This window comes from Falco peregrinus, chromosome 8 (assembly GCF_023634155.1).
Source record: "Falco peregrinus isolate bFalPer1 chromosome 8, bFalPer1.pri, whole genome shotgun sequence".
Lineage (NCBI taxonomy): Eukaryota > Metazoa > Chordata > Aves > Falconiformes > Falconidae > Falco > Falco peregrinus.
Genome location: NC_073728.1, coordinates 32,476,208 through 32,501,448, shown reverse-complemented (window position 1 = coordinate 32,501,448; position 25,241 = coordinate 32,476,208). Strand labels below are relative to the sequence as shown.

Here is a 25,241-nt window from a genome sequence, read left to right as displayed (position 1 = left end):
TATTAGCATATTTCTAGCATAGATAGAGCTACGTGTGAAATCTTGGTCATGGCAATATAGTCTAGATGAGTCACCAAACCATCTTTATATCTAAAAAGTAAGGGCCACTCTTTATCTCCTTTAGTAATGATATTACCTGTTGAACATCCTGCTGGAAAACACATAGCTGCAGCCTTTGATGTAGCCGGACCTTTCTGTGTTGCCAGATGCTCTCTAGGCGCCTCTGGTGATGCAGGACTTCATGTACCACATCCAACACCTGGTGAACAGCCTTGGAGTAGTTTGCAGTAGCAGTGAGAGATTCAGAATTCCCAGGGCTCAAGGGACGCTGTAGGACATCCAGCAAAGCTTTTCCATCCTGGCTCACCTGAGTGAAGAAATAGGTCTCCTTCACTGCACTGATACTTAAACATCCAATAGCTGGCAGAGAACAGGCTAGCTGATTCTTTTTCCCCTGTGTTTTCCTTATTTTAGTAAAAAAGGAAGAAATACCTCCTAACAGCTCTTTCTGACTTGTACTTACACATTCAGCAGTTGCCTTTGCTTCCTTGTGAGCCTGTGTCACTCAGCAGGAGCACTGCTGGAACTGTGTACATAGAGACAGAGATCCCAAGACTATATTACACTGTGACACTTGGGCACTGAAAATTCTTGACATATACTAGTTGATGACAGGTGGCATTTGCAATAGCAGGCCTATTTTTGTGAGGAGGTGGCATTTTAAGAAAACCACAGATGGCAGAGTCATTCATATTCCGTATGATAAGGAAGCGTCCTTTCTTCATAGGATTACCAAGTACATATATACATTGAGAAGTGTGACATTCTGATTCTGTATTTCATTCAGTGGCAAGGAAAAATAAATTAGTTTACAACAGTGATTCTTTTCCTCCCCAGGAACAGCTCAGAGGGACCTACAGTCTCCATTTTCAATGGGCTACAAAGTTCGCTGGCAAATGCAAAGCCCTCTGCACATGTATAAACTTTTTTGAGCACACTAAAACACATTTGCAGATGAAAAGGCATGTGGGCATTAAAAAAAACCCCAGAATGCCGTATTTTTTAATGCCAGATTTTTCCCTAGAACATTCTTGAAGCATTTTCATATTGCAGAGGCAAAATGAAAAATGGAACCATAAAACCTAAACTGTTATTAAAAAGTGTGTGCATGCACTGGTTCTCTAATAATGACTTTTTGAAATATTTTTCAGTTGCAAATTGCAAAGTTAAAATATTTTGTTCAACAGAAATGGTAAATGAGGACACTATCAGAATCCCTCTCCTCTTCCCAGCCCACTTTTCTCTTTTCCCTCTGAAACAAACTGCAGTAGAGATGACAAGATTTTCTGAAAAGTGTTTTTAGTTCTGTGCAATCACAATCACCAATCTTGCCAGAGAACGGCTTGATAAATGTTTTTCATCCATCTTCAATTTTGAACATTATCAGTCAAAGTAAAACATGTTTCATAGATTTCCAAGTTTCATTTATTTCTTTATTATAAGTTGCTTATTCATATGTAGCAAATATCCTTTAATACCCAAACCTGTGCCTTTTGGCAAGCCATGCTACGTCCCAGTCTGCTGTAGCAGCATATATCTGGTGCATTTTCAGAGAAATCAAGACAGCCTTTGAGACTTATACTGGCAAAAGTGGGAGAAAAAATCTCATCATATTTATGACTGTTAGTTGGGTTTAGGCAGATCCCTGGAGATTTTTTTAAATATTATGGGCAATTTGGAATTACATCATGAAATAACTGGAGAGTCCATAGGGAGTGGCTTTCCATACTCAAATTCCGTTGCTTCTGAAGACCAGCTGGAACAATTTGCACATGCTGGAGCCTTCTGAGATCACAGAGGGAACAATTGTACTCGCCAACAGCAGTGGATAGTGGCAGTATGAAGGAGGATTTTAGGAGGAAACACTGAGGCACAAGTGTTACCTTGGCAACATTATGGAGGTGGCAGTAGCAACTAGGCAGAAAGAAACAGTTTCTAGACAGGGAAGGAGACAAGACATACTACCTCCTGTTTTATCTGTGGGAAGATAATCAGCAACAATTAAATCACAGGGAACAAGAAACCAAGGCTATGCACACACTTGGGAGCAGCTTATTGTACCAGAAACTCTTTGCACTGGCTAACTTCAGTGTGTGAATTCACTATGTGCCTGTTACTGGCCTGTGGGCTTACAGTCAGTCTGAATCTGTCCCTGGGTGGTGTTACAATTCTTTTGGTACAGTCCCTGCTGATTTACACTGATAAAAATCACAGCGAAGTCAGAAATAACAATAAAGGTTCAAAAGTCTACCAGTAAGAGATATGTGATTGCACAAACAATTAGTTGACATGCTTTACTCAGGACAACTTTCCTGGAGACTTTGTGCTGTAATACAGACCTATTGATACCTATACCATCTCCCAAGGGCAAGCCCCACAGGTCATTTCTTTGCCTCCCAGAGGTATAATTTTGCAATTCTTCCATTTTGAGGGGTCAGATCCTTGGGTGAAATATTCTGTATACTAATTACGACTGATCAAAACACTGGACTAAATTCAGTCATCTTACAAAAAAGTGCTCTTCCAGAGCTGACTAGTGGGTGAATACAGCCAACAAGGTCTTTACAATAAAAAGTCTCAGTGGTAGAAGCAATGCAGAACAAAAAGGCTGTTTCAAAGGCAACAGCTTATGTGACCCTGCTTCATTCGAAGCTGAGACAGGGCAATGTTCTCCCAGATTTGTGTAAGGGAAAGAGTGAGTATACCTCTGCACCCCCTCTTACTCATTTTTCTTCTATAGGATTTAGGCTTTTATCTATTGCATGATAATTTGTTCCTGTTCTATGACTTAAAAAGTTTCTTTTCTGAAAGTATTATTGTTGTGAATATTACTGCATTCCCAATCAACGAGCACAGAAGGTTTGTGCTGTCAGAGTTCACCAATGAACAGATTTCAGAAAGGAAGCGCTTCACAAATGGAGAAGCTACCTACTGTGCTCTTTCAGCCATTTCCATGTTCTCCTTATAATTGCAAAAATAAATCTCCCAATCTCTTTCCACGTGAATTGTGAATTTTTTGAAATTTTCAAGGACTGTGCAAGGAGACAAGCATCAACAACCCATCTTAGTTGCATCCCTTCTCTTACGTCTCACTCACAATGTGTATTTAAGAAGTATTGCAAAAGTCTTAAACTGAATGGACCTGTGCCCAGCATGACTTGCAGCGTAAGTGTCAGTGCTGCATTTGTCAAAGCAAATTTGACCATTTCTCACTTATTTTGAAAAGTAAAGAATTGCTGCTAGACTCTCTGGGAAGGTTTAACTCACCATCTGACACAACACACATATACACTCCTGTCATATGGTGACATTTCTGCATTTTGGTTTTGTGGTAGAAGGACCAGGATGGGCAGTATGGAAATGCTTCTGTAAGAAGTTATGTGAACTTTGGTGAACCAAAAAATAAGTTTTTGTTGCACTAGTGGAATAATCTCCATGGATGCTGTATATATAGCTAGGGAATAAGTTAAAATCTGTTGATATCCTAAATAGTGTGCCAGAAAGACCTCCAGAGCCTTGCAAGTGACCAGACTAATGGTGACATCTGTGAAACAGCTACAATTTGCAGTAGGAAAAAATTTAGTCTTTAGAGCAAATATTTCATGTCTCTAGCATCAGACAGTCCTACCACCAAGCAGGCTCAAGACTGACTGGAGAAAACCTTTCTCTCTCTATCCCTCTCCCTCCTTATCTTACCAATCAGTACAGTCCTCAGTAGGGCTGTCCCAAGTTTGTCTCCTGCTGCTCATCCACTAGAAACACTGATGAAGCAACATAAACCCACCCACCCTGGCTACAGATATCTAGAGGAATTCTTTTTGCAAGAGGGGAATCTGCCAAAGGCATACATCTCAAGCGTATCTTCTCTCTCCAGCACCGCTCTACCCAAAGTAAAAGCAAGAGCACCACTTGATTCTCAGAAGACAGAAAACCTGCTCTGCCAGCAGCTTGGCTTATCACAGGAGAGGACTGCTTAGCTGTGGGCTGCATATCAGGCCCATGATCTCTGCCTCTGTTATTTCTGAACTTCACTCAAGTGCAGTAAAGGACAGAAGGCAAAGAATTATGGCTACAACCATGGCAAGATAGGAAAAAAAGAGTCTCCCTAAGATTCTTTGGGCTTCTTTTCTTAGGTTCCTGCAGTGAATCTAAACTGCTTTGTTATACTCCTTAACAAAACATAATAGGCCCGTGTATCCTATTAAATGTTAATTAATATCCTCTTAAATATCTACATAAAATGGATATTCCAAGGAATGTTCATTCTATTCCAAATCTCTTAGAATTATAGAAATAGAAAGAGATTTTCAGTGACTCTGCAGGAAAAGAAAGGAAAGAAAAAGGTACAATTTTCATTCTGCCATAGAGAGCTTGGAGGGAAGAAACATTTTCTATGGGCAAGGAGCATTATCTAGATTGGAGAAATATGCATGTGGCTAGGAGACAGGACTCCTAAGGCTTTTCAGCTCACCATGTGGCTATGGGAAAAGAGATGAACATTTCTGGAATAACAGACTGTAACCTTTCTGATAATTCTATGTACTGTATAAAAATGTACCTATTAGTAAAATAACATAGACATGTTTTAAACACCTGTGTTTGTGTCAGGTACAGCTTTGTGAAGAAGCATGAGCAAAAGCAATATGGATGTTAAACGTTGCTTTTAGTTATGAGTTTTAAATGGATTTTAATTTCACAAAAACTAAGATTGGGACTGATAAACAAAATGCCATTTTTTATTTATCATTATTTTTATTCAATACCAGTTTGACTTAATTTTTAGAAATAATTTTTAAATGCAATCTAAAAACTTAGTTTCACCTGACTAGACACATAAAACATTCACAGCTGCAGCTAGAGGTCAACAGGACTGTTCTGTTTGCTCACACAACTGGCTGTTCCTGAGAAGCCTGGATATTGAATAAGGAATTGCGCTTTGTGAATGCAACGCAGACTTGCTCATTCTAATTGACTAACTCCCATATTTTTGCAGGTGTTTGGAACATAACAGATTTCTATCTAACATTCTTTACATTCATCATCAAGGTATCTGCACAACTTCAACAGTGTATGCATGAGTGCCTACCACCAACCCTAGATTACCAAATCCTTTTATCTTTTATTTTATAATGTAGGTAATTTCAAGAACATGGTGACCAGAGCAACGGCTGAACATGGAGGAGAGTTGTTCTGTTCTGTGGTCTTCACTTGGTAACTTACTAACTCTAGTAAGCACTACCACAGTCCTGTGGTCCAGCTTGGAAAACCCTGCACGGAGCAACATCTCTTGATACTCGGAGAGACAGTCAAGCACAGCAAAATACAGGGAAATGAAAAATACAACTAAAATCAAGCATTCAGGTGATCTTTGGATTACTTTCCAACAACTTGTGTCCTGGAGACGTAAATAACAAAACAGAACAGATAACGTATATGGATGGCTTCCCAGTTCCAGGGTAGTTTGTAGGTTGACCCACGCCTGGGGTGAACATTTAGACTAGCCTCATTCCTAAAAGGAGTCTTCCCAGATGCCAGGGAGGTCCTGCAGCCCTTTTGCAAAATAAAATGGACTAAACAGACCCTAGCCTACACGGTCAGATACACTGAATGTTGGCTGTTTGTCAGTAGCTTTTATTTCATGCTGCAGCCTGGATGGGAGAAAAAGCAACTGAAGAATTTTACTTTCCAGAGAACATGTTTTAGTCTTAGCATCCTCGACATCCCCTTTTAAAGGAAAAAAACACATATCCTACTTAGGTCTGAGGTATTTGACAACAGTATATACAAATATATCTGACGCGGTACTTAAGGACATGTTTTAGTGGTGGAGTGGTGGGCGTGGTACTGCTAGGTTAACGGTTGGACTCAATGATCTTAAGGCTCTTTTCCAGCCTAAATGATTCTAGATTCTGTGATTCTATTTAAAGCACACTCTTTCGCACCATTCATTGTAATAAAGACCTGACATATCCGTAACTTTGTATATTGAAGGAAGGCGCCCTTGGTATCCTCTGTTCCCATTAGCACACCTGTGCTAGAGCCAGGACTCATTCACAGAAGGAAAGCAAATGGAGTAAAGCTACTGGTGTTTTAAAGAGGTTACCTGTTCAGCAAACAAAGTGAAGTGGCACTTCTTTGGGGTGCCAACACTAGTTCTAGACATCCTTTCTGTATGGCATTTGTCCTTTGGATTTGTTCTGTTGTGCCCCTTTGCAAGCAGATTGCTGGGAGTCACCTCCTATAGCCTGGGATTACATCTGACTCCTTTGAAAAAGTTGCAGAAATGGAAAGCAGAACCTATCTAATTAAGAAAAGTTATCCTCAAAATGCAGCCAAATATCTGTTATCACTTAACAGATACTCACATTCTTCTCTGGGAAGCACATACCTCTGTGTAGGCCTGTGTTACTTGTTCATACAGGGTCTGATGGTGATGGATGGCCAGTTCCAGGTCTTGCATTTCTGAGGGAAGGCCTCCTTCACTGCACATTTTGCACCACGCATCCACACCTGAAAGGAACTGAAACAATTCCAGGAGCAATGAGCAACAGTGACACAGAACATTTCATCAACATTAGAAAACTTTGTAGAGTGCCACATATGACTGCAGCACAGTCTGAGGAAAATGTACCAGTTATAATGGAGTCCTTTTGGGCACCCTGGACAGCACATTCCTGTCACCTCCTCAGTACTTGAAGAGCAACTAGATCTAAAGGAATGTTTTCTGTTTCTTCCAGATTAAAAACAAATGCTTCTTTAACCAAGCTCAGAAAAATAAAATGAGTCTTTGCATACCATGTAGGGAAGCTACAATATTACATTCCAAAAGCAAGACTGCAGCATGTTTAGAAAAAAACATCAGTGTGAAGCACGAAAGGGCACAGTTACAGCTCCAGCTGTATTTGGCATTGTCTCAGCTATCAATCTTCCCTCAGTCACTTACCTGTCCTTAGACTACTAATTTGAGCAATAGAAAACTCTCATTAAAATCAATGCTGACATTCATTTCAAAGGCAGCCAGTTTGCATTCAAGCAGTTCCTAACCCAGGGCCAGCTCAGTGGGATTGCTAATAGGATACCAAGGCTTTAAACCCCTGGGTCACACATTTGATTCTGGCCCAGGTCAGCAGTGATCAGATACCATTACCATCCAAGGGCTGCTAAGCAGCCAATGCAAAATGAGCTGCTGGTCTCATTCCAGTTCCTGGTGGGCAGATATCCACAAAAAGGGAGCAAAAAATCATTACTATTGCAATTGAGATGGTTTAGCACCTTGGTTGGAAGCCTTAACAGAGAGCCAGAAACTGAATGGCTTTGGGGAACAGAAGAATGGAAAAAAATATTTTCCACTTATAGGCCTCCAGAGCAGTGCTGATACACTTCGACAGAACAAATTAGGAAAGCTCTCCCAGGTCCTGCCTGTTCTGTAAAAGAAAAGGGGAATTTAGTCTTTAAGGTTCCCATCCTTTTTTTCTTTTAAGCAGGGCTTATTTCAATGACACAGCTCAAATGTTCATATTTTGTCCATACTAACTACTTAATGTCACTTCGTTACTCTTCATTAGTATTTCCTCTTTCTCCATCTTTTTGTTAAACCAGTCTGCCATACTTTGGGGCTATTTATAAAAAAGAACAGCTAATTATACAATAGATGCAGTGCCCTGTAGGGTGAATGTCACAAAACCACTGCAGGGATCACAGCTTTATCCACTCCTGAAGTGTTCACGTGTGGCTTGTTAGTAAAGCACACACAGCATGACAGGCTGCGAGACTCAAAGCAAAGAATTTCAATTCAACTGCGACTCTGTATCAGCATCCCTTTTTATTAGCAGTGTAAAGCTATTCCCTATGCTGCTGTGTAATCAAGGCTATAAAGTGTTTGCATTGTAAACACTTCGGCGTACAAAGATGAATTCCTAAACGTTCATGTCTACAAAGTACAAATCTACCAGTGAAAACTGCTTTCTAGAAGACTGAAGACAAGGATGGCAGGTTCTCTTGTGTTGGTATGACTCCTGATCTGTTGAATCTCTTTAGATGAAATCCCCAAACACCCCTGCATAAAGCTGAAGTCATCGTATTTTGTGCCAAGGTAGTGGACCTCACAATTTCCTAAGCAGTTTTAAGAGCACAGAGAGCCAAGATCAATGCCTTTTGGGGCTGTTACATGAACCTTTTGGTTTGCACAGTAAACAAAAGACCTTTACACCTTATAGACCAGTGCTCCTGCTGCTGGAATGACACTATTATGGCTCTTATCAACAATGCTGAATTCCACCAATTTTAGTACAAGCTTTTATAGTCATGTTAGTCATAGATTGCCACATCCCCAGACGGTGATTTGCACAGTAGGTGGGAGAAGTCTCAAGAAGATCCTACGCACATAACCACATTTCCACCTTGTTCTCTCACATCTATCTTTCTTTTGTATATCTGTTGCATCAAGACAATGCCACATCCATTACATCAGTAACTTCATTTCTGCCACTAGCAGGAGCAGTTGACATCATCAGTTTTAAAATGTTATACGAAATGCAGCCTGTCAGTGTTCTATTCTGATACCATGAAACAGTGCATAGTGGTCTGCGCTGTGTGCGTAGATTCACGGGGGGAGAGCAAATGTTTTTACAGGATTTTTGCAAAGCGTTAGTTCATACCAAGAGACTATTGATTTGGGTATTTTCAAAAAAAGAAGCTATGTTAATTTTTATTATTTGTCAGACTGTGGCATACAAAAAAATTATTACATGTAAACACTTCATGCTAGAAACACACTCGTATCACAAAATCACTATTTGACCGAGTTTGATCCATTTAAAATTGTAAATTGCTAACTGTTAGGTTGGAACAGGAGCTGTTACTGTACATTGGATACTCAATACCATTTAAATTAATTGCTTAACTTTCTAGTTAGCCCACAGACTAGAATAGCTACTATAGGGAACATAAAAGCTGCTTAAATATGATTTGAAATGAAAGGCTCCAATAATTGTCCATGTTTTTCAAGATTTCAGAAAGGACTGAGAAAAATTTCTCCTAAAAAATAAAAAGGTCCCTAAGGTACCTTTGTGCCTCTGATTCTATCCAAAAGTAACTTTGAAGTAATGATATATACCTACTCCTGACTCACAACTTATTCACCTAAGTTGCAAATTCTGTATTAGGTCAGGTAATAATGGATCCTCAGATGACTTCCACTGGCTTTCCCCACAGACTGCTCTGTTGTATCACATGGTTGCTCCAAAACACAGCTCAGACATTTTGTAGTTCATATTTCTCCACATTTTTTGCACAGTCTTGCTTATTGCTTGCTAGGCCTCTGTGTGGAACCTGCAGGAAAACCAAGATGATTCTCCTAGGCCCCAGAAAAATTAAAATCAAACTCTAGTGTACTTTCACACTCTAGAATTGCTGTGTGAAAAGGTGGAAAGACAACCATGAAATCAGTTTCCTCAGTGACCAATGATATCTCTTAGTGCCCTGATTTTTTGTAGAGTCTAATTGTATATTTCCTGTTGTTATTTCTGGAATGTTCCTATCAATGCAGATGTTACCTGGGTCTTACCCCTGCATCTTATAGATATCAACTGGATTTCCCTTTCCTCAAAATCTTCCTCCCTTTTTCCACTTCCTCTCTTTTTCATTTATTTTCCTCAAATAGGGGAGTTCAGGATGTGCTTAGGGAGATCAGGCAGAGATAAGAACAGTAGTCTTCCTGGTTGGGGAGTAAGGTAATATGAAACAAATGGTCAGGGGTCAGTTTTCAGAGAATCAGCATAAATGTCTAACATGTGCACCTAACACCTACTACCTTAAATAGTGATTCTGCTTGTGCACTTCTGAGGGTAGACTCTGACCCAGAATTAATTAGTTGAGATGTCTTGGCTGATCGAAGACATTAATTTGTTCATTCTGGCAGGATCTGTAGGGTGAGCTGCTTATGAACACTTTAGCACATTTTCAGAGATCACGTCCAAGAAAGGGAGGACACCTGGTATGTCTGATTCCCCCATCTGGCAGTTACTGGGCTGAAATCTCATCTGGAGTAAATTAGGATGGTTCTCCTGAAATGACAGTGAGATAAGGCATGTTCTCCTATGTTCTCCTGCAACTTTAAATAGCCTCAGAAATTCCTAAAGATGCAGAAACAGAATCTCTTTTGCACTAGAGTATTTCCATGTTAGCATGGGGCAGAGGGTAGGGGGGAAACTAGCTGAGAGATTTGTAGCAGGTAGAATTAAGGTACATTTGGGAAATACCTCCACTGAATATCCTGAGTTGCACCTTGACCTGGACATATTGGTTGTTTGGAGTTTAGTTTACTGGCTTTTGATCAAACATACATGCTGACAAAAGTCTGGATGAAGGCTCAGTTGGCAAGATTTGTCTTTTTCTTTCTTTCCTTCCTTCCTTTTTTTCCTTTTCTTGATGATAGTTTAGTTTGTACAAATTGTGTTAAAAAAATTTAAGGAAGACACAAGCATGCACATACACACACAAAAATCAAGAAGAAAAACAAACAAATATAAAAAAAAAAAGCAGCTTTGATCCAGGAACTCATTCAAGTCCCATTCAACATTCCACATGTATCTGCAATAACAGCCAGAAAAGCAATGTTATTCTGAGACACGTGAGGACAGATGTGAGGTTCAGTTCTCAGCAGGGTTGACTCAGCCTTTCATCCTTCCAAGCCAGATAAACTGTATTCTGTGCAGTTTTCTGTGTGGGGTCTTTAGGAAGAGACCTTGAAAAACAAGTTGCTTCCTGCTCAGCTTGCATGTTAGAGAGATTGTAGAGCTTTTCATAAATCTCTGTCCCAAGCCAACAACTTCCTTGCAGGCTGGGGTGTGCCAAAAGCTGAAAGATTATAGTCCTAATAGACTTGCTTCCTGTTGGCATTAGAGAGAACTTCAATCAATAGGAAGGAATGAACTGTAGCAGCTTATCACACTGGAGAAGGAAAGACAATCTGCATATCAGATTGGTATAAGGGAAGCAGAGGTACACTGTGGCAGAAACCGTAGGATCTGCAACAACATTACCTTTACTGACAGAACAAAGAGAGTGAAAAAAGATTTGATCTGCGACAGAAGATATAGTGGGTTTAGCTACATCTCTGCTTCAGAGATATAAGCCTTATTTATCGTAAAATAATGAACCCAAATTTGAGTTAAAAAACCCAACAAACACCACCTAGGCGATGCCAAATAATAAAGAGTCACAAATGTTTCATAGACAACAGACTGAGTTAAGGGCCAGATCCCCCAACACCTAATTCTTTATACCATACAGAGGTCAAATGACTAGGGTATTAGCCTTCAAGTCATTAGTTTATCTTACCAGAGTTACTAAAGCAAGAATGAAATTTTAGTCCTGGCTAATGGACACACTGACTCTCACATCTCTCTTTTTGCAGCAGTTTGAGTTTAGAGGTTTCATATCAGCACTTATCTTCCACTGAACTGTCTCTTATTGCATGTGAGGAGCAAATACTATTCACAATTAGCAAAGTCTCCTGCCTGTTAATAACGAGAGACTGACTTCTGTCAGAGAGCACAAACTTCAGTTCCTTATGAAAAGATGCCAGGGCAGGACTGGATTTTTTAGATCCACCCATACAATTGTAAAGAAAAAAAAGACCCAAAGCTGAAAGTGCCATTAGTATAGCCATTTTTCAAGTTAAGGCTGAGGCACTTTGACAGCATTCAAAAGGCAGGAAGACAAAAAAAATATTCACCTCTAGCTTCACAAGACAGCTTTCTGTGTTATTGCCTTTCATGATATACAATACCTCAGCAACTCCTCATAAATTGCAAACAAGACTGACACTTCAGAAAAATAGAGGATTGCTCATTAAAATAATAATAAAAACAACCAAATCCAAACACCTAACAAACCAACATAAACAAGACAGAACTAATTCGTTAATAAACCTTAAAACATTCTCTTTGTGACTACAGACTAGATATAGATTCTTTTTCAATTTCTCTTTATGAACATAAAGAGAATTACTACCTGACAATTACTACCATAAAGACTACACCTAAACACTACAGTGCCCATTGTATGGAGATGGAAATTCTTGTACCGGGCATCTTAGTGTATCCATCCCATCAGAGCCACTGAGTGTGCTTACATGAGTAAGTGCCCAGTAGGGTGAGTAATTGCTCTATAGTATGGCCTGTTGTCAATAGGAAACACAAAATACAAAAAAATCCATTATAATTCTACAGTCAGAAACAAACAATAATAATAAAAAAATCTTTACTCTTGAGCCAAACATATATTCTGTCTTATGAGGTATAGTTTCTGGCTTATCAGTCATAACTTCTTCTTCAGACACTTGTAGTACGGGTCATTCTATAAACATTAAGCATACCCACTTACTAGCTCTGATATTAAATATTTTGAAAAACAAGCACACAACAATACTGAAGAGAGCCCCAAAGCAGTGTTTGTCACTGGGAAATTAATGTAATTGACGTACGATCATTGACGTACATCATTAGGTGGACTTGGTTTAGGTGTAAAAAAAGTAGAAGGTTTATTCACAGACATATTTCCAACCTTTTGTGGCTATGAAAATTATGGAACAATTCCAGTAGTTGTTAAAGACACAAACCAGAGTTCAGAGACATGGAATATTTTCTTGGATATTCCTAGCTGTCTCTGAGATCTCTGCTTAGTGAGGTCTAAAAAAGTTTGGGGCTATAGAGAGCACTGCAATGTCCTTTGGCTCCTAGAAATTGTCTGCTGGTATGGGTCTATGTCATATGTGTCAATATTCCCGTGCGCAAGGCACACATCACATATACATTAGTGCAGATACGTACTGTTTTCCTGACCATAATCTGATTTTATTCACACCACTGATTAGGCAATAGAAATGAAGCAGCATGTTACTGCACCAGTGCATTTCAGTTATGATCAGATTCTTTTTCATCACTAGGGCATAAAAAATATTTTCTTGCCTACTCAGGGAAGATGTGCCATCTTTTGGGGGAAACATTACTATTTGCTTCCGAGACACTGATCAACTAGGAACAGGGCTTTTAACCTCATTGCATGTAAGCCAAAAGCCATCAGGTAATAACTGCAGCAGCATCATTATCAAAGTAGCAGTGAATCACTTTGCCACTCGCAAAAGCAGCTCACCTGTTCAGCTTTCTGGTGAAAGACAGCAGACATGGCTAAGATGGTGCTGCGCTCATCCAGAGCTGCAGCAAAACTCTTCCACTCTTGATCCAGCTGGCTAGATATTTGTTTAATTTGCTGAGAAGCATAATGGCCTGCCTCGGAAAGCCTTGACGCAACAGACATGATCCGATTGATGTTGACGTAGGCATTCTGAAAATTAAAAAGCACACATAAATAAAGAGAAGGAAGAATCGTGACCACCCTCTGCCTCCAGTACACATTCCAACCACCATCAGTTGGAGTAAAGCCAAGCAGTTCAGTGAGAACAACCAACCACCCACTTAAATGTGCATGAATAGCAGGCATACTACCTACCGCTCTAAAGATACATCCCTCAGGAATCTTTTTGCACATCTATGCCATTGTCTAACACCGTTAGTTCCCCCTCTCCCCTTTAATTTATTTATGTAAAGCTAATTTACCATACTTTTGCTATTTACTCACCTGTTAGGGTCTACTCATTGCTTCTATCTTATTCTTGATATTTCTATTTCATTACTTCATATTTCTGGATGCTATATCCACATATTCATAAGTGAAATGTTTGCTTTCTATCCTCTGAGAACTCTCGAACAATCCTTTACATACACACTGTGTCAACAAATGGAAAAGTCTTACAGAATTTAAAAGCTCATAAGGATATTCCATAGAAATATAAGAGTTTCTATAGAAATGTCTATTAAATTATATTCTTCAGTTAAAATGTTATCTTTTCTGTAGGTTATTTTAAGCTGTTCTCCAGCAGAGATACAATTTAACTATATACTGAATTTAGAATGATTTAAAAAGCCTACTAAAAGGGTAATATTTTCTGTTCTTTCATAAGAATTTTTCATGATAGTTTTTATTCAGCCTTGAAGCAGTGGAAGGATAGTTATTTTTCCCTCAAACTGACTGTGAATAGCAATGTAATTCCATTAAAATACCCTTGTTCTGCATAGGAATGTAAACCTGAAAACAGCTAGCCATCATGACAATGTCTTACAAAGACACACCATCAAAAGACAAATGACAGCTATCTTGCAGATTTCTGGGATGTCATTTGATGTAAACACTTCTCCTTTCTCTTTCCTCTTCACCAGAGGAAGGGAGCATCCCAAAATTTGAGATGTTTTGCTAATGTTGACGCACCGCTTTCTTGTCTCACTAAAGTATTTCAGAAGGAATTTCTCAGAGTAGAGTCTTTAAAACCCTTATGCACAAGGACAACCACAGCCCTGATGATTTTAACAGTATTGCTCACGGGCAAATAAATCAGAGGTGGAAGTGTTTGTTGGAGCAGGACCTCACCATAGTGAGTGGGAGCAAAATGTTGAAAGGTATCTGCCAATCCAAACACGAAACACAACAGAGCACTGCCAGAGCAGGCACAGGTCCAAACAAGGTTGTGAAGCAGGGCAAAGTATGTCTGCAAAGTGTGTGGGATAACTACAAAGTACACTTATCATACCTGCAGGTATGCTAAAGGAAGGAAAGATGGGACCACAATCCTTACAGCCACTATGCTCTCCCTGGTAGCACCATGACTGAGAGCTGTTACATAAATAACACAGAAGTAAAGCAATACCCATCCTTCAGTTTTGTTTTTCCCCCTTATTATACAGCCTTTTCTTAAAAATTGGATTTGGCTTAAAAGTGTCAGATTAATTTTATAGAAATAAAAATGCTTTTTTCAGTACAATTAGAGAAACTAATTCTAATTGTTCTGGAGTTTAAAGTTACTAAAAAAGATATCATGACTTAGAATTTTTGGCACCAGCCACAGGCAAACACTTCTTGGTGTCCCTCTAGGTTGGAAACTGGAATTTAGGCTGAATATTTAAGCCTTTCTTCCAGAACATCTTCATGACTGAGCCTCAGCCAAGATCATTCTGCAACATTTCAGGTCAGCTGTTCTGGTGGAAAGCAGTGTAGCATCACTACAGTTGTTAAAGCTTGGATAAGTCCACCAAACGAAGACATGGAACTTTGCTGGTTTTGAAGGAAAAGAAAATGTGGGGAAGAAGTTTTGATTTCATGTAAAAAGTAGTCATTTTAATCTTGCTTTTATTTATTTATCTCCCCCCTTCGGAATTATCTCAGCCATTGCAATGCAACGAGTATGGAGGAAAAGAACTGTCAGTTCCTTGGCTCCCTATAGCTACATATACTAATGTATTAACTAGTAGTAAGGTAAATGTGAGATTAATTGATATACAGCAGATGTTCTTAAAGTCTGTTTTTTAAGTTAGGGAAATTCATATATTGTTACGTTTGTTATATTTTTATACAGAGATGAGGATTCTTTGAGATTAAATGTTACTTTCCTAGATAAGTTTTCATGGAAGAGTACCAACCCATCCTGTAGCCAACTCACTAATTCCACAGCTTTTCCAGCAGAAAGCAAGAAGCAGTTTGGGAGTCACCTGGTCACACCTCCATTCTTAGCACACCACGTGGAACTGGCTCAGGAAACACTCCTACGCTTCCCTTGTTGCTTTCTGAGCAATAAATGGATTCAAGTGCAATATCACATGTGATGTGCCTTTCCGTAGAACTCCAACAGATAGTGTAAATGAGATACCTCCTACTTCTGGACACGTGCACTCTTTATTTCCACTTTACCTGTACCACCTCAGTGAAGCAGAGACATTGAAGTGGGGCTTGGACACATAAGATTTGTCCTAAGTCTCACAGTAAAAGGAGACTGAGCAAAGACTTAGCTAAAAATCTGGAACTCAAGATAGTGCATCCTACCTAACACATTTTACAGTCTCAGGACCTTTATCCAGTGTCACTATTATTGGGAAAGGTGGGATCTCTGGGAAAAATGGGATCTCTGTTGTGGATTGAGGTAAAATGAAATATGGCTTCAAGGTGAATTTCGTTTCAAGAGGAAAAAAAAAAATTGACCACAATCCACAAGATGCAAGACATTTCTGTTCCAGCTTGAAATAGAATAAAATTGCAAGCCACCTTTTTCATGTTTATTTGCCAACGTGTGATGTTCCAAGTAAAATGGAACAAAAACCTATGCTGCCAAAATTCAACTCCTGACATTTCACAGTTAAACTTTCCTTTCCCTCTGGTTTATTCACCTCTAAAAACTGAATGCATTGAGATTTTTCTATGTCAGTATTATATCAATCTTTTTATCCTAATAGGAAATAAATGAAATAGAACAGCTAATGTCTGTGAATTTATTTTTCCTTTAGGCTGGAAAATCCACTACCAGCAGGCTCACAGAGAGTCTCACTTTAAATATAACCTAAGGCCTCACCTTTTTTCAAACTGAGAGATGTCCCCCAAGGAGGACGGCAAGGGATCACTGATTTATGGCTATAAATAGGTCAGTATTGTATGGCTACAATAGGTCAGTATCTAGAACTAACAACAAAAGCACTTCAGTTGACATTCTGTTGTTGTGACACTAGGAAAGACCCAAGTTTTGGCTAACATATATAATTTATCATTGAAAAAACTTTATTTTACATGTATTTGCACATTTTCCAAAAGTACTGTCCATGTAAATTCTTCATTTACTTTATTTCGGCTTCAAAATTTTAGTCAAAAAGGGGGATTTTTGCCTTCTAGAAGTCAATTGACTGGCAACCAAAAGTTTCCCCACATGTGCATAAGCACCACAGAATGCAAAGTTTCTTTTACAGTTTAGGAAAGCTTTGTGCAATGCCTTGCGAGTGCACATACCCCTCTACGACCACCAGTTCTTAGTTCCTTTCTGTCACCTAAACAAGACCTTGATTCTGGTCATCAATGTCTAACATAGCTGTTCCTTCCAGTGTAAGTAATCACTGCTGAAGTCCCTAACACTTGGTAGGATAACATCTCTAGTCTCAGCAATATGCACTAACAGTAGTGGAGTTTCAATTCTGGAATGATTTCCCACAAGCAAATACACTAATTCAGCCCTAATCATCTAGAGGGCATGCTGGGAGACCTTCCCTCCTAATTTTGTTCCTAGCTGGAATAATACTTTCTTCTAATACACATATTAAGAAATACCTTACACTTGCAAAAGAAAAATGAGCAGAGCGAAGTGATTAAACCTGCAATGAGCTTGGCTGTGTTCATCTCATTTCCTAGAGAACAGTTCAGATATTGTGATGCAACCAGCAAAGGTGGGCTGCAGGAGGAGGGTTTTGCAGATTAATTGAAGGTGAAATTAGATTGTTGAATACTTCTTTAAAATAGAATAATTTTAAAAAAACAAACCAACCCAGTTTGCACTATGTTACTGTGAGTTTAGAAACCATCTGTGAAATGAACCCAACACATAAATCCAAAGCGGAATGTTTCACTTACAAAACAAATGTATGAGGTATCTTTAAGACCTTTAAGTTTCTATAATAAGGCCAATTACATGTAGCCTGTTGCAGAATAATATTGGATGGCATTTTAGCTCAGCCTACATACAGAAAATTATCATTCATTTAAGATAAATGTTGCAAATTTTCAACAGACTTTGGCTGTTGAAAGGCTATCATTAGCCTTTACGTGATAATTGTGTTTGAAATATATTGTGACTTTCTTAGGAAAACATGCATTTCCATATAGTATCAGACAGCTAACTCCCTGACAGCAGGATAGGCAGCAATGCCAGCATTGAACACTGCCATTTTAATGCATGTTCCACAGAAAGCAGTAACTCATTCTTTAAGGAGGTTAACAGACCTGGGCATAAAAAAAGTCCAAGCAAAGGAAAGACGAGTAACTTCAGTCAGAACAAATAGCACGTATACCATGTATCCAAGTGTAGAGCTACAGCCAGTACATTTTGTCATACTGAAACATTGTTGGTTTTCTTTCTCTAGTAAATTTACCAGATTGAGATTACTCAAAAGGTGTTGAAGCTAAATATTCATCTTTGTGAAAAGTATTATTTCTTCAGTATAAACATCATACAGCTGTGATAAAGACTAATATAATTTATTTTGAAACTGAAGTGAAAACAAGCACTGCCTTGAATCACAGGAAAAAATTATCGATGGTCCTTATTTGAAAGAAAAAAACCCACACTACAGTTTATTAGTTCAAATACATGAGTTCTCCAAATCCCACATAATTCATTTAAAAGGCATAATTAATATTGTAAAAAAGAGTAACAAATTGTTTTTCCAAGAAGTAGCTTTGGTCACAGCATGCCTACAGAGATGTATAGGAAGAGCATGCAATAAAAGACATGACCCAACAAAGATTTGAAGACTGTATTTTCTAGAGCAACTGGAAAGAGTATTTTAACTATTATTAGTTATGCAAGGCTTAAAGTACACTAGGCATAGTGTAAAGGGAAAAAAATAATGAAAAAAACCCTCCTGAAAACACCTTATCTAATCCAATTAGATAAGTGATCTAATAATCCAATTAGATTAGTGAACCAATATCTAATGCAACTTCAGCTGAAGTTTGTAGGATTTTTTCCCTGCAAAACAGTCATCCTCAGCTACGTTGTCCTCCTCCATACATTCTCTCAATACCGATTTTAACGTATTGACAAAACAAAAGAAACCCCAAACACCATAAACAACCCCAAGCCCCACAGCCAATAAGCGTACTTAAAGTTTTAATTATTTTGTTACTAAGATTCATGATAGCTGAACTATTCTCAATTCAACAGTTGCTGGAACTAATTAAAAAAAAAAAAGCTAAATTAAAGCAAATTTTTAGCAAAATCACAATTATAAAGCAAATTCTCAGAGAAAAAGTGTATAGTGTGATCTAGTTCACCCTCAAGAGACGGAAACCAAAAGATTTATATATATTAAAAAAAAAGGCAGGACCACCTAACTGGGTTTGAAAAGTCATCCTTCTTGAACAAATCTCCATGTCTTGAGTCCAAAGCATCTAGCTAAATATCTGAGTTTTGTAATCAGCATGAGAGAGCTTGAAAGCTCATCAGGTATGAATGATATGAATGTTTTAATTTATTAAAACTCACCAGTATCTTAAGTTTCCAGACTTGGGTGGGTCACAATAATCTACCTGGGACTGACTGAAAACAGATCTGAGGGTTATAAAGTCCCCATTGTGTGGTAAAGAAACAGGAAAGGATTCCTGTCATTTTTCTGTTTGCAGCCAAGGGTATTACATTAAGAGATTGAGGAATACTGGATTATAAGCACAAATGAGTACATACCTAATAGTAAATTCACCAGAGCTATAGTTTTCTCTCTAACACCCTCTGCATTATGTTGCTTAATCCTAATCCTTAACTTCACATATATTTATCAGTGGGTAACAATGCAAGAAGATTCTTGATGTGCAAAATAATTTGTTTATATAAATATTGTAGGAGCAGAGACTCTGGCAACAGACTGCAAGGCAAAGACCTTTTCTTCCTTTGAAAATGTATAGCATCTAGAACAGTGATCTAAATCGCCTACTTTTACTATAATATTATCAAATAATATGCACTCATCATTTTCCAACAGTCTCCAACAGAAATCAAATGGTAGCCTGAACAACTGAACTGCCATAAAAATAAGACAGTTGCATGAAGGCAGTTGTGCAGCAGCAATCACATGATTATGTATTTCTAAAATCACCCACTGTAATTTACTTAGAGGAAACTATATTGGATAAAAAAACCCAAAACCCACATAATCCGACTGTGCATCATAAAACCTGGCAAAACATATAGACTGTGTATATCTTGCCTCAAGATGCTACAGTTACCTGAGGTGGTTCTTTCCCATTAATTTCGCTGTTATCAGCAAGAGACTCCACTTAAGTGCTGTTACACGAAACAGACCTAATCCCTATTTCTAGTCCCATTTCTCCAGCAACCAAAGTATGGCTCAGACTGCTGGGTAGCCTTTGGGTATGTAACGTCCTACCAATATGCTGAGAGTCATCACCCAACATCCTCTGTTCTTGCTTCATTCAAGTAATCAATCTGTCCTGACTACGTTGCTGACTGTCACTGACTCTTGCCTTGAACATGTGCAGGGCTTCATCTTTACTACAATGTCTTCACATAGTTCTTGTGCATGCCAAGAGACAAAACTGCAATCTACCACAGGAGTTGGGCTGTGGTCAGGAAAGAATAATTTCAGTTTCAGTCTCCTCTTGCTCTTCCTGCATGCTTTACCACAAATGTATGCAGTCCAACACCCTTATGCAGCAAGCTGACGTCTCCTGCATGCTAACACCCTTATACTCACAATACAAGCCACAGCACAGGTCCCTGCCCCTACAAGCTCCCCCAAGATCTTTGCAAATGTCTCACTCCCTTGCATTCCTCATTTCCAAAATTTCACTTGGGGACAGATGGAAGAAGAATGGAGGAAAATATTTTTTCTTCCATTAGCTGGACACTCCCTGCCACTCATTAATTTTCTATTAACAACAATTATCTCTTTCCATGTTTCCCTTCTAGTTATTTTAAGAAAGTAATACCAGACGTATCACAAAAATTATAAAGGGAGGTGCTCCAGCTTGACACTTCTAATGGTGTTTTCTGAAGAATTATGATGGACTTTGCATGTTTCATAAGCCAAATGACTTTTAAAGCACTAACCTCCAGGACATATTTATTTGTTGGGATCCTGTGACCAGCAGTGTTATGTAAAGGCTGTGCTATCCCGTATTTTACTAGATGGCATTGTGATGGCAAGCTAAACAATCAGGTGCCTTGAGCTTGTTTTTCAGTACTTCTTTCAATTATAATCACAATAAAGACATTAACAGACATTATAAACATTTCTCATCTTCCACTATTAAGCAATGCCCCAGTGCGGCACAGTGCTGTAGTGAGGCATACCTAGGCAGCCAGAAATGGTGGGTGAAGTTTAGGTCAGAGGAGTTAATCACCTGATCTGGAATTTGGCCAGAGTACAGGGTTAACACTACTAAAAGCAGAGAGTTGGGACCTCTTTTTCACATCTCAGATCACTGCTCTCAAGTACCTTGCTGTTTGGCAGCATAGTAGGCTGTGGCTCTCTAGTGATTTACACCCACCAATTTAAATGTCAGCCACCACCTTTGAGGTCTCAGCCCAAGTGCAACCGTAATCTGACTGCACAACGTGAAGAGGTGCACCTGCAGCAGTTGGTTTACTCAGGGCAACCTTTTGTGTAGTTGACACAGAGCATTCAGAGAGGACTTCTGTGCATTTGCAGCAGGGGGTATATGCATGCATTTTTCTAACCCAGTGCAACAATCAAAACATCAATACATTCTGTCCTCATTTCTGTGCTGAAAGCAGAGCAGTTTCCAGGACAAATACCTTATACGCCTGGAAAGAATAAGTGTGCAAAGCACTTATAAATGTATACTGACAGTCGTGCCCCCCCCCCCAAAAAAAAAACCTAAGGTAAATTGAGTTGCATTCAAAGAGACTGACCGATCAACTACTGAAAAAGCCAAAATCCCACCGTGGCCACAACTGACAGCTTGATTAGTGTCACTTTTTTAGGGTTTTGAAAGGTACCTTAGCAGGGTGTGTGGGGAGAAACATAAATTAAGCTGCCACCTACAGCTCTCATTAATTCCCAGTCAAAGTAATGTCAAAAACTTAAAAAATATTGTATTTGCTCTCCAGAATGTAAACAAACTCCACAGACTTTGCTGCTCTTAAGCCAAGGAAATAACCATATATTAGTGTTTGAGGGGACAGAGTAACACCCTGCTTTCCAGCAAGAGGGCTGTTGCCACAGCCCTGCCTGACCTTCCTTCACCTCTCACAGGTCCATAGTGCTCTCTGAACTGGAGGTGGCCTCACGTGCTGGCCCTCGCCCCACTCACGTGCACAGACCCGCTGTTCACAGTGTGCCTTCAACTCACCATGGAATTCATGGCAAAGTGATTGTGCTGCGTCTGTAGGTCAAGGGCATGTTGGTAGCTCACGCCAATCTCCGTGTGACTCTGCAGGAACAATTCTTTGTTGTGGCTGATCCAGTCGAACATCTAGAAGTATCCACATAGGATAGAGGGGGGGGGGAAAAAAAGTATTAAAGCAACTATGAAAAAATAAGAGACAGTGTGAAATACAGAAAACCAGTTCTGAGACAGATGTATACACAACCTAGACAAAAAAAACCCACCACCCTCATTATGTTCCTCATCAAAATAAGCTGTTGTTGAGCAATGGAAGCATTTAAGTTATCACCATATTTTGTTATTAGCAGAACAATGGGTCAGGAAACATAATTCATAAAACATGTTCCTCAGTAAGGTGATCCCACAGTCTTTTCCTATAAGTAATGGGAATTTCATATACAGAAAGATGGCAGCAGAGGGACCTAAAATCAGGGGTTGCTTCACTGACCAAAGATCTAGCAGTTCATAAAGTACCCTTAACCCAGAAATGGACCAAAGATTCCATAAATATTATTGATGCAATTTTCTCCCCCTGCCCCCCCCCCTTTTCATCTATACATAGTTTCCAAATGTTACACTTCAATAGCCAGCAGACTTCCTACACTTACATTTCCTAGATCTTTCCAATTCCAAAGCCAGAACACAGTCTACCTTTCACTTATTATTTTTGGGATGAAGAGAGAAAAAAAAAGTATTTTATTAATATCTATAAAGAGTACACATTTCAACTTCTCCCACTTCTAAATGTATTTCCAAGCAAAATGGATAGTTCAGTACCTCAGACTCAGATAGAAATATATTGAATAAAGCTGATGAAATGCATTCCTTATTTTATAGCACGTTAATATGACATTTCAATCTGCCGCATATTCATTCATTAAAAGCTGTCGATAGTCAGCTAGGAGACTGTTTCTGTTTTGGTTTGTTCTAGGTGTTAGAGACTAAATTCATTCAAAGGTTAACACACTAGTTTTAGAGACTAGAGACTTCATTCAAAGTAAGAACCTTTCATTCTTTACTCCTATCTACTGCTCTGCAGGCACAGCAATCTCAGATTTCTTCTTTCCTGCAATACTTTTGTTACAGAATCCCTTCAAACCACATTCCCTGATCTCCACCCCAGCAAGCTGGAGAACTGTCCATTAATAAGGACTCTTTCATAATAAAATACCTACAACTTATTAATTAATTATAAGGAAATAAAAACTAATTAAAGAAGCAGTGGAGGTCATGTCAATACAGTCCCTGGTGTTAAGAGAAAGGTTTCAGGGTTAAAAGGCGAGTGATGCAACCACCTTCTAAGCAATTACCTTACAGTCAAAGGATCACTCCAGATCTCTCTTATAACATTCACGCATCTTCCAGTCAAGAGCTGTTCTGTTCTTTAGCACCGAATAACAATTTTTGGCCTGTGACAGCTGAAGAACACTCAGAGCCCACTGCTCAGGGACTCTATGTTGCCATAGTTTCTCAGGGTCGGTTACCTGTAGAGACAGTGCTCCTAAGCGTAGAGGAAAGGCCCTGTATGGGTCACCTAAGATTCCTGCAATAAACTCAGAATCTCATGCTGGGCACTTGATTCAGCATGGGAGTGCACTGCTTTATGCAGTGGATTTACAGAAATAATACTGAATATCCCTTTCATCAAAAGGCAAATAAACATTGAAAGTGCTCTAGTGTCACAGACACACTACACTGACCTGCTCCCCCAAATCTGTCACGTATGCCTGACTTCTTAATCCTTTATTTATGAAAATACACTTGCAACTACAGAGTCTATGCTAGCTTGTATTTTCTGTTGATGAATAGTCTTAAAGGCCAAATTTGGTTCAATTTATGACGACGCAAGTCCAAAGTAATATCATTGACACAGTTACTTACTCATTTGTACCCATGGAACTGATCAAAATCAGGCCTATCACCATTTTTTCAGAAAGTATAAATAACAAGATTTTTGCAAGGATGAGCTCAGGGTTTCAAACATTATTGCCAATTAAACAGAATAAAACAACTTTCCATAACCTGAAGAGACACCTAAAGCTTTCTCATTGAATTTCTTTTTCTCACTTTATTAAGATTTAATAAGAAACATTAGCACAAAATAATTTGCCACACTTGTGGGCTTAAAGCAAAAAAGCCATAAAACCAAGAAATAAAAATTCCATAACAGCAAAGTTCATGTCCCAACGACAGGATTTTACATCTCTGCTGAGAAACCAACAGAGATTTCTTGTAAGTAGATATATGTTTGATGTGAACATTTTAAAATGTTTTAAACAATCTGAAGACATTCAGGGAGAAGAAAACTGGCAGCAATCCACTAAAAATAAACAGTAAATCTATTCTTTTATGTCCAGCAAAGCCAAACCAGGATCTTTTTAAGACAAATAATTTAAACAAGTAATCTATTATTCTGTGGATAGGGAGCATTTCCTCTATCTAATCTATACACATATTATTGGATAAGAATCTAGGTTAAGTTAAACCATGCTTCTTCCTTTTAAAATACGATAATAAACTATATATAAAAAAAGAAATTTAAGAGAGAATTGATCTTTTTGTCTTGTTTAATCAACTGAAATACACAACAGCAATTGTGTGGATGACTTTCCACAATTTTAAGTAACAGACCTCAATGATGATATCTGTATCACCTTCCAAAATAGTATGGTTTTTAAATTTCTGTTCATGGACAATAGCAGATTTTGGGAGATTCAATTTCAGTTTAGACTTTGAATCTTTCTATTATCCTCACCATAAAAAATTACTCGGGTTTCAGCTGGCCTATGCCTGTAGCAAATTATCCCCCATCAATATGGTCTGGAGTCTCTCCCCAACTCGTTCAAGTCTCACTTGAAAGCCCAGAGAATGAGGAGTTTTGAGTTTCATGTGGTTTGGAGCAGAGAGAAAATAAAGCAAGATGCCTAGGAATGAGTGCAGAGTGAAAAAATGCAGATTCACTACAGCCTAAAGTAGGGTTAATTATGCACTTTAGTCTGTAAAAAAATTCATCGCTCTTGAGTCTTAATGAATAATAAGCAGTATTTACAATCATTCCTGCTTTACACAGCAACCTTTGCGAGACTGCAGACGTGTCTACCTTATGCAGTGCATTACTACATCCGAGATACTCAAAAAAGTTCCAGATGAGTTGGTACCTCGGCATG

General features: G+C 38.8%; 1 protein-coding gene across 8 annotated transcripts in view; it reads right to left on the bottom strand.

The window, feature by feature from the left end:
• KALRN (kalirin RhoGEF kinase) overlaps window positions 1-25,241 on the bottom strand; it is a 528,424-nt gene that overhangs the window by 270,841 nt on the left and 232,342 nt on the right. For all 8 annotated transcript variants that reach the window (XR_008748289.1, XR_008748288.1, XM_055811375.1 and 5 more), the window contains exons 6-9: window positions 22,039-22,161; window positions 13,216-13,407; window positions 6,449-6,580; window positions 137-367 (exon numbers count right to left, since the gene is read on the bottom strand). Coding sequence is in view for 6 of the 8 variants with exons in the window: in XM_055811375.1 (XP_055667350.1) it covers window positions 137-367; window positions 6,449-6,580; window positions 13,216-13,407; window positions 22,039-22,161 (678 nt within the window). In the remaining 2 variants the exon portion in view is untranslated. The remainder of the gene's footprint in view (window positions 1-136; window positions 368-6,448; window positions 6,581-13,215; window positions 13,408-22,038; window positions 22,162-25,241) is intronic.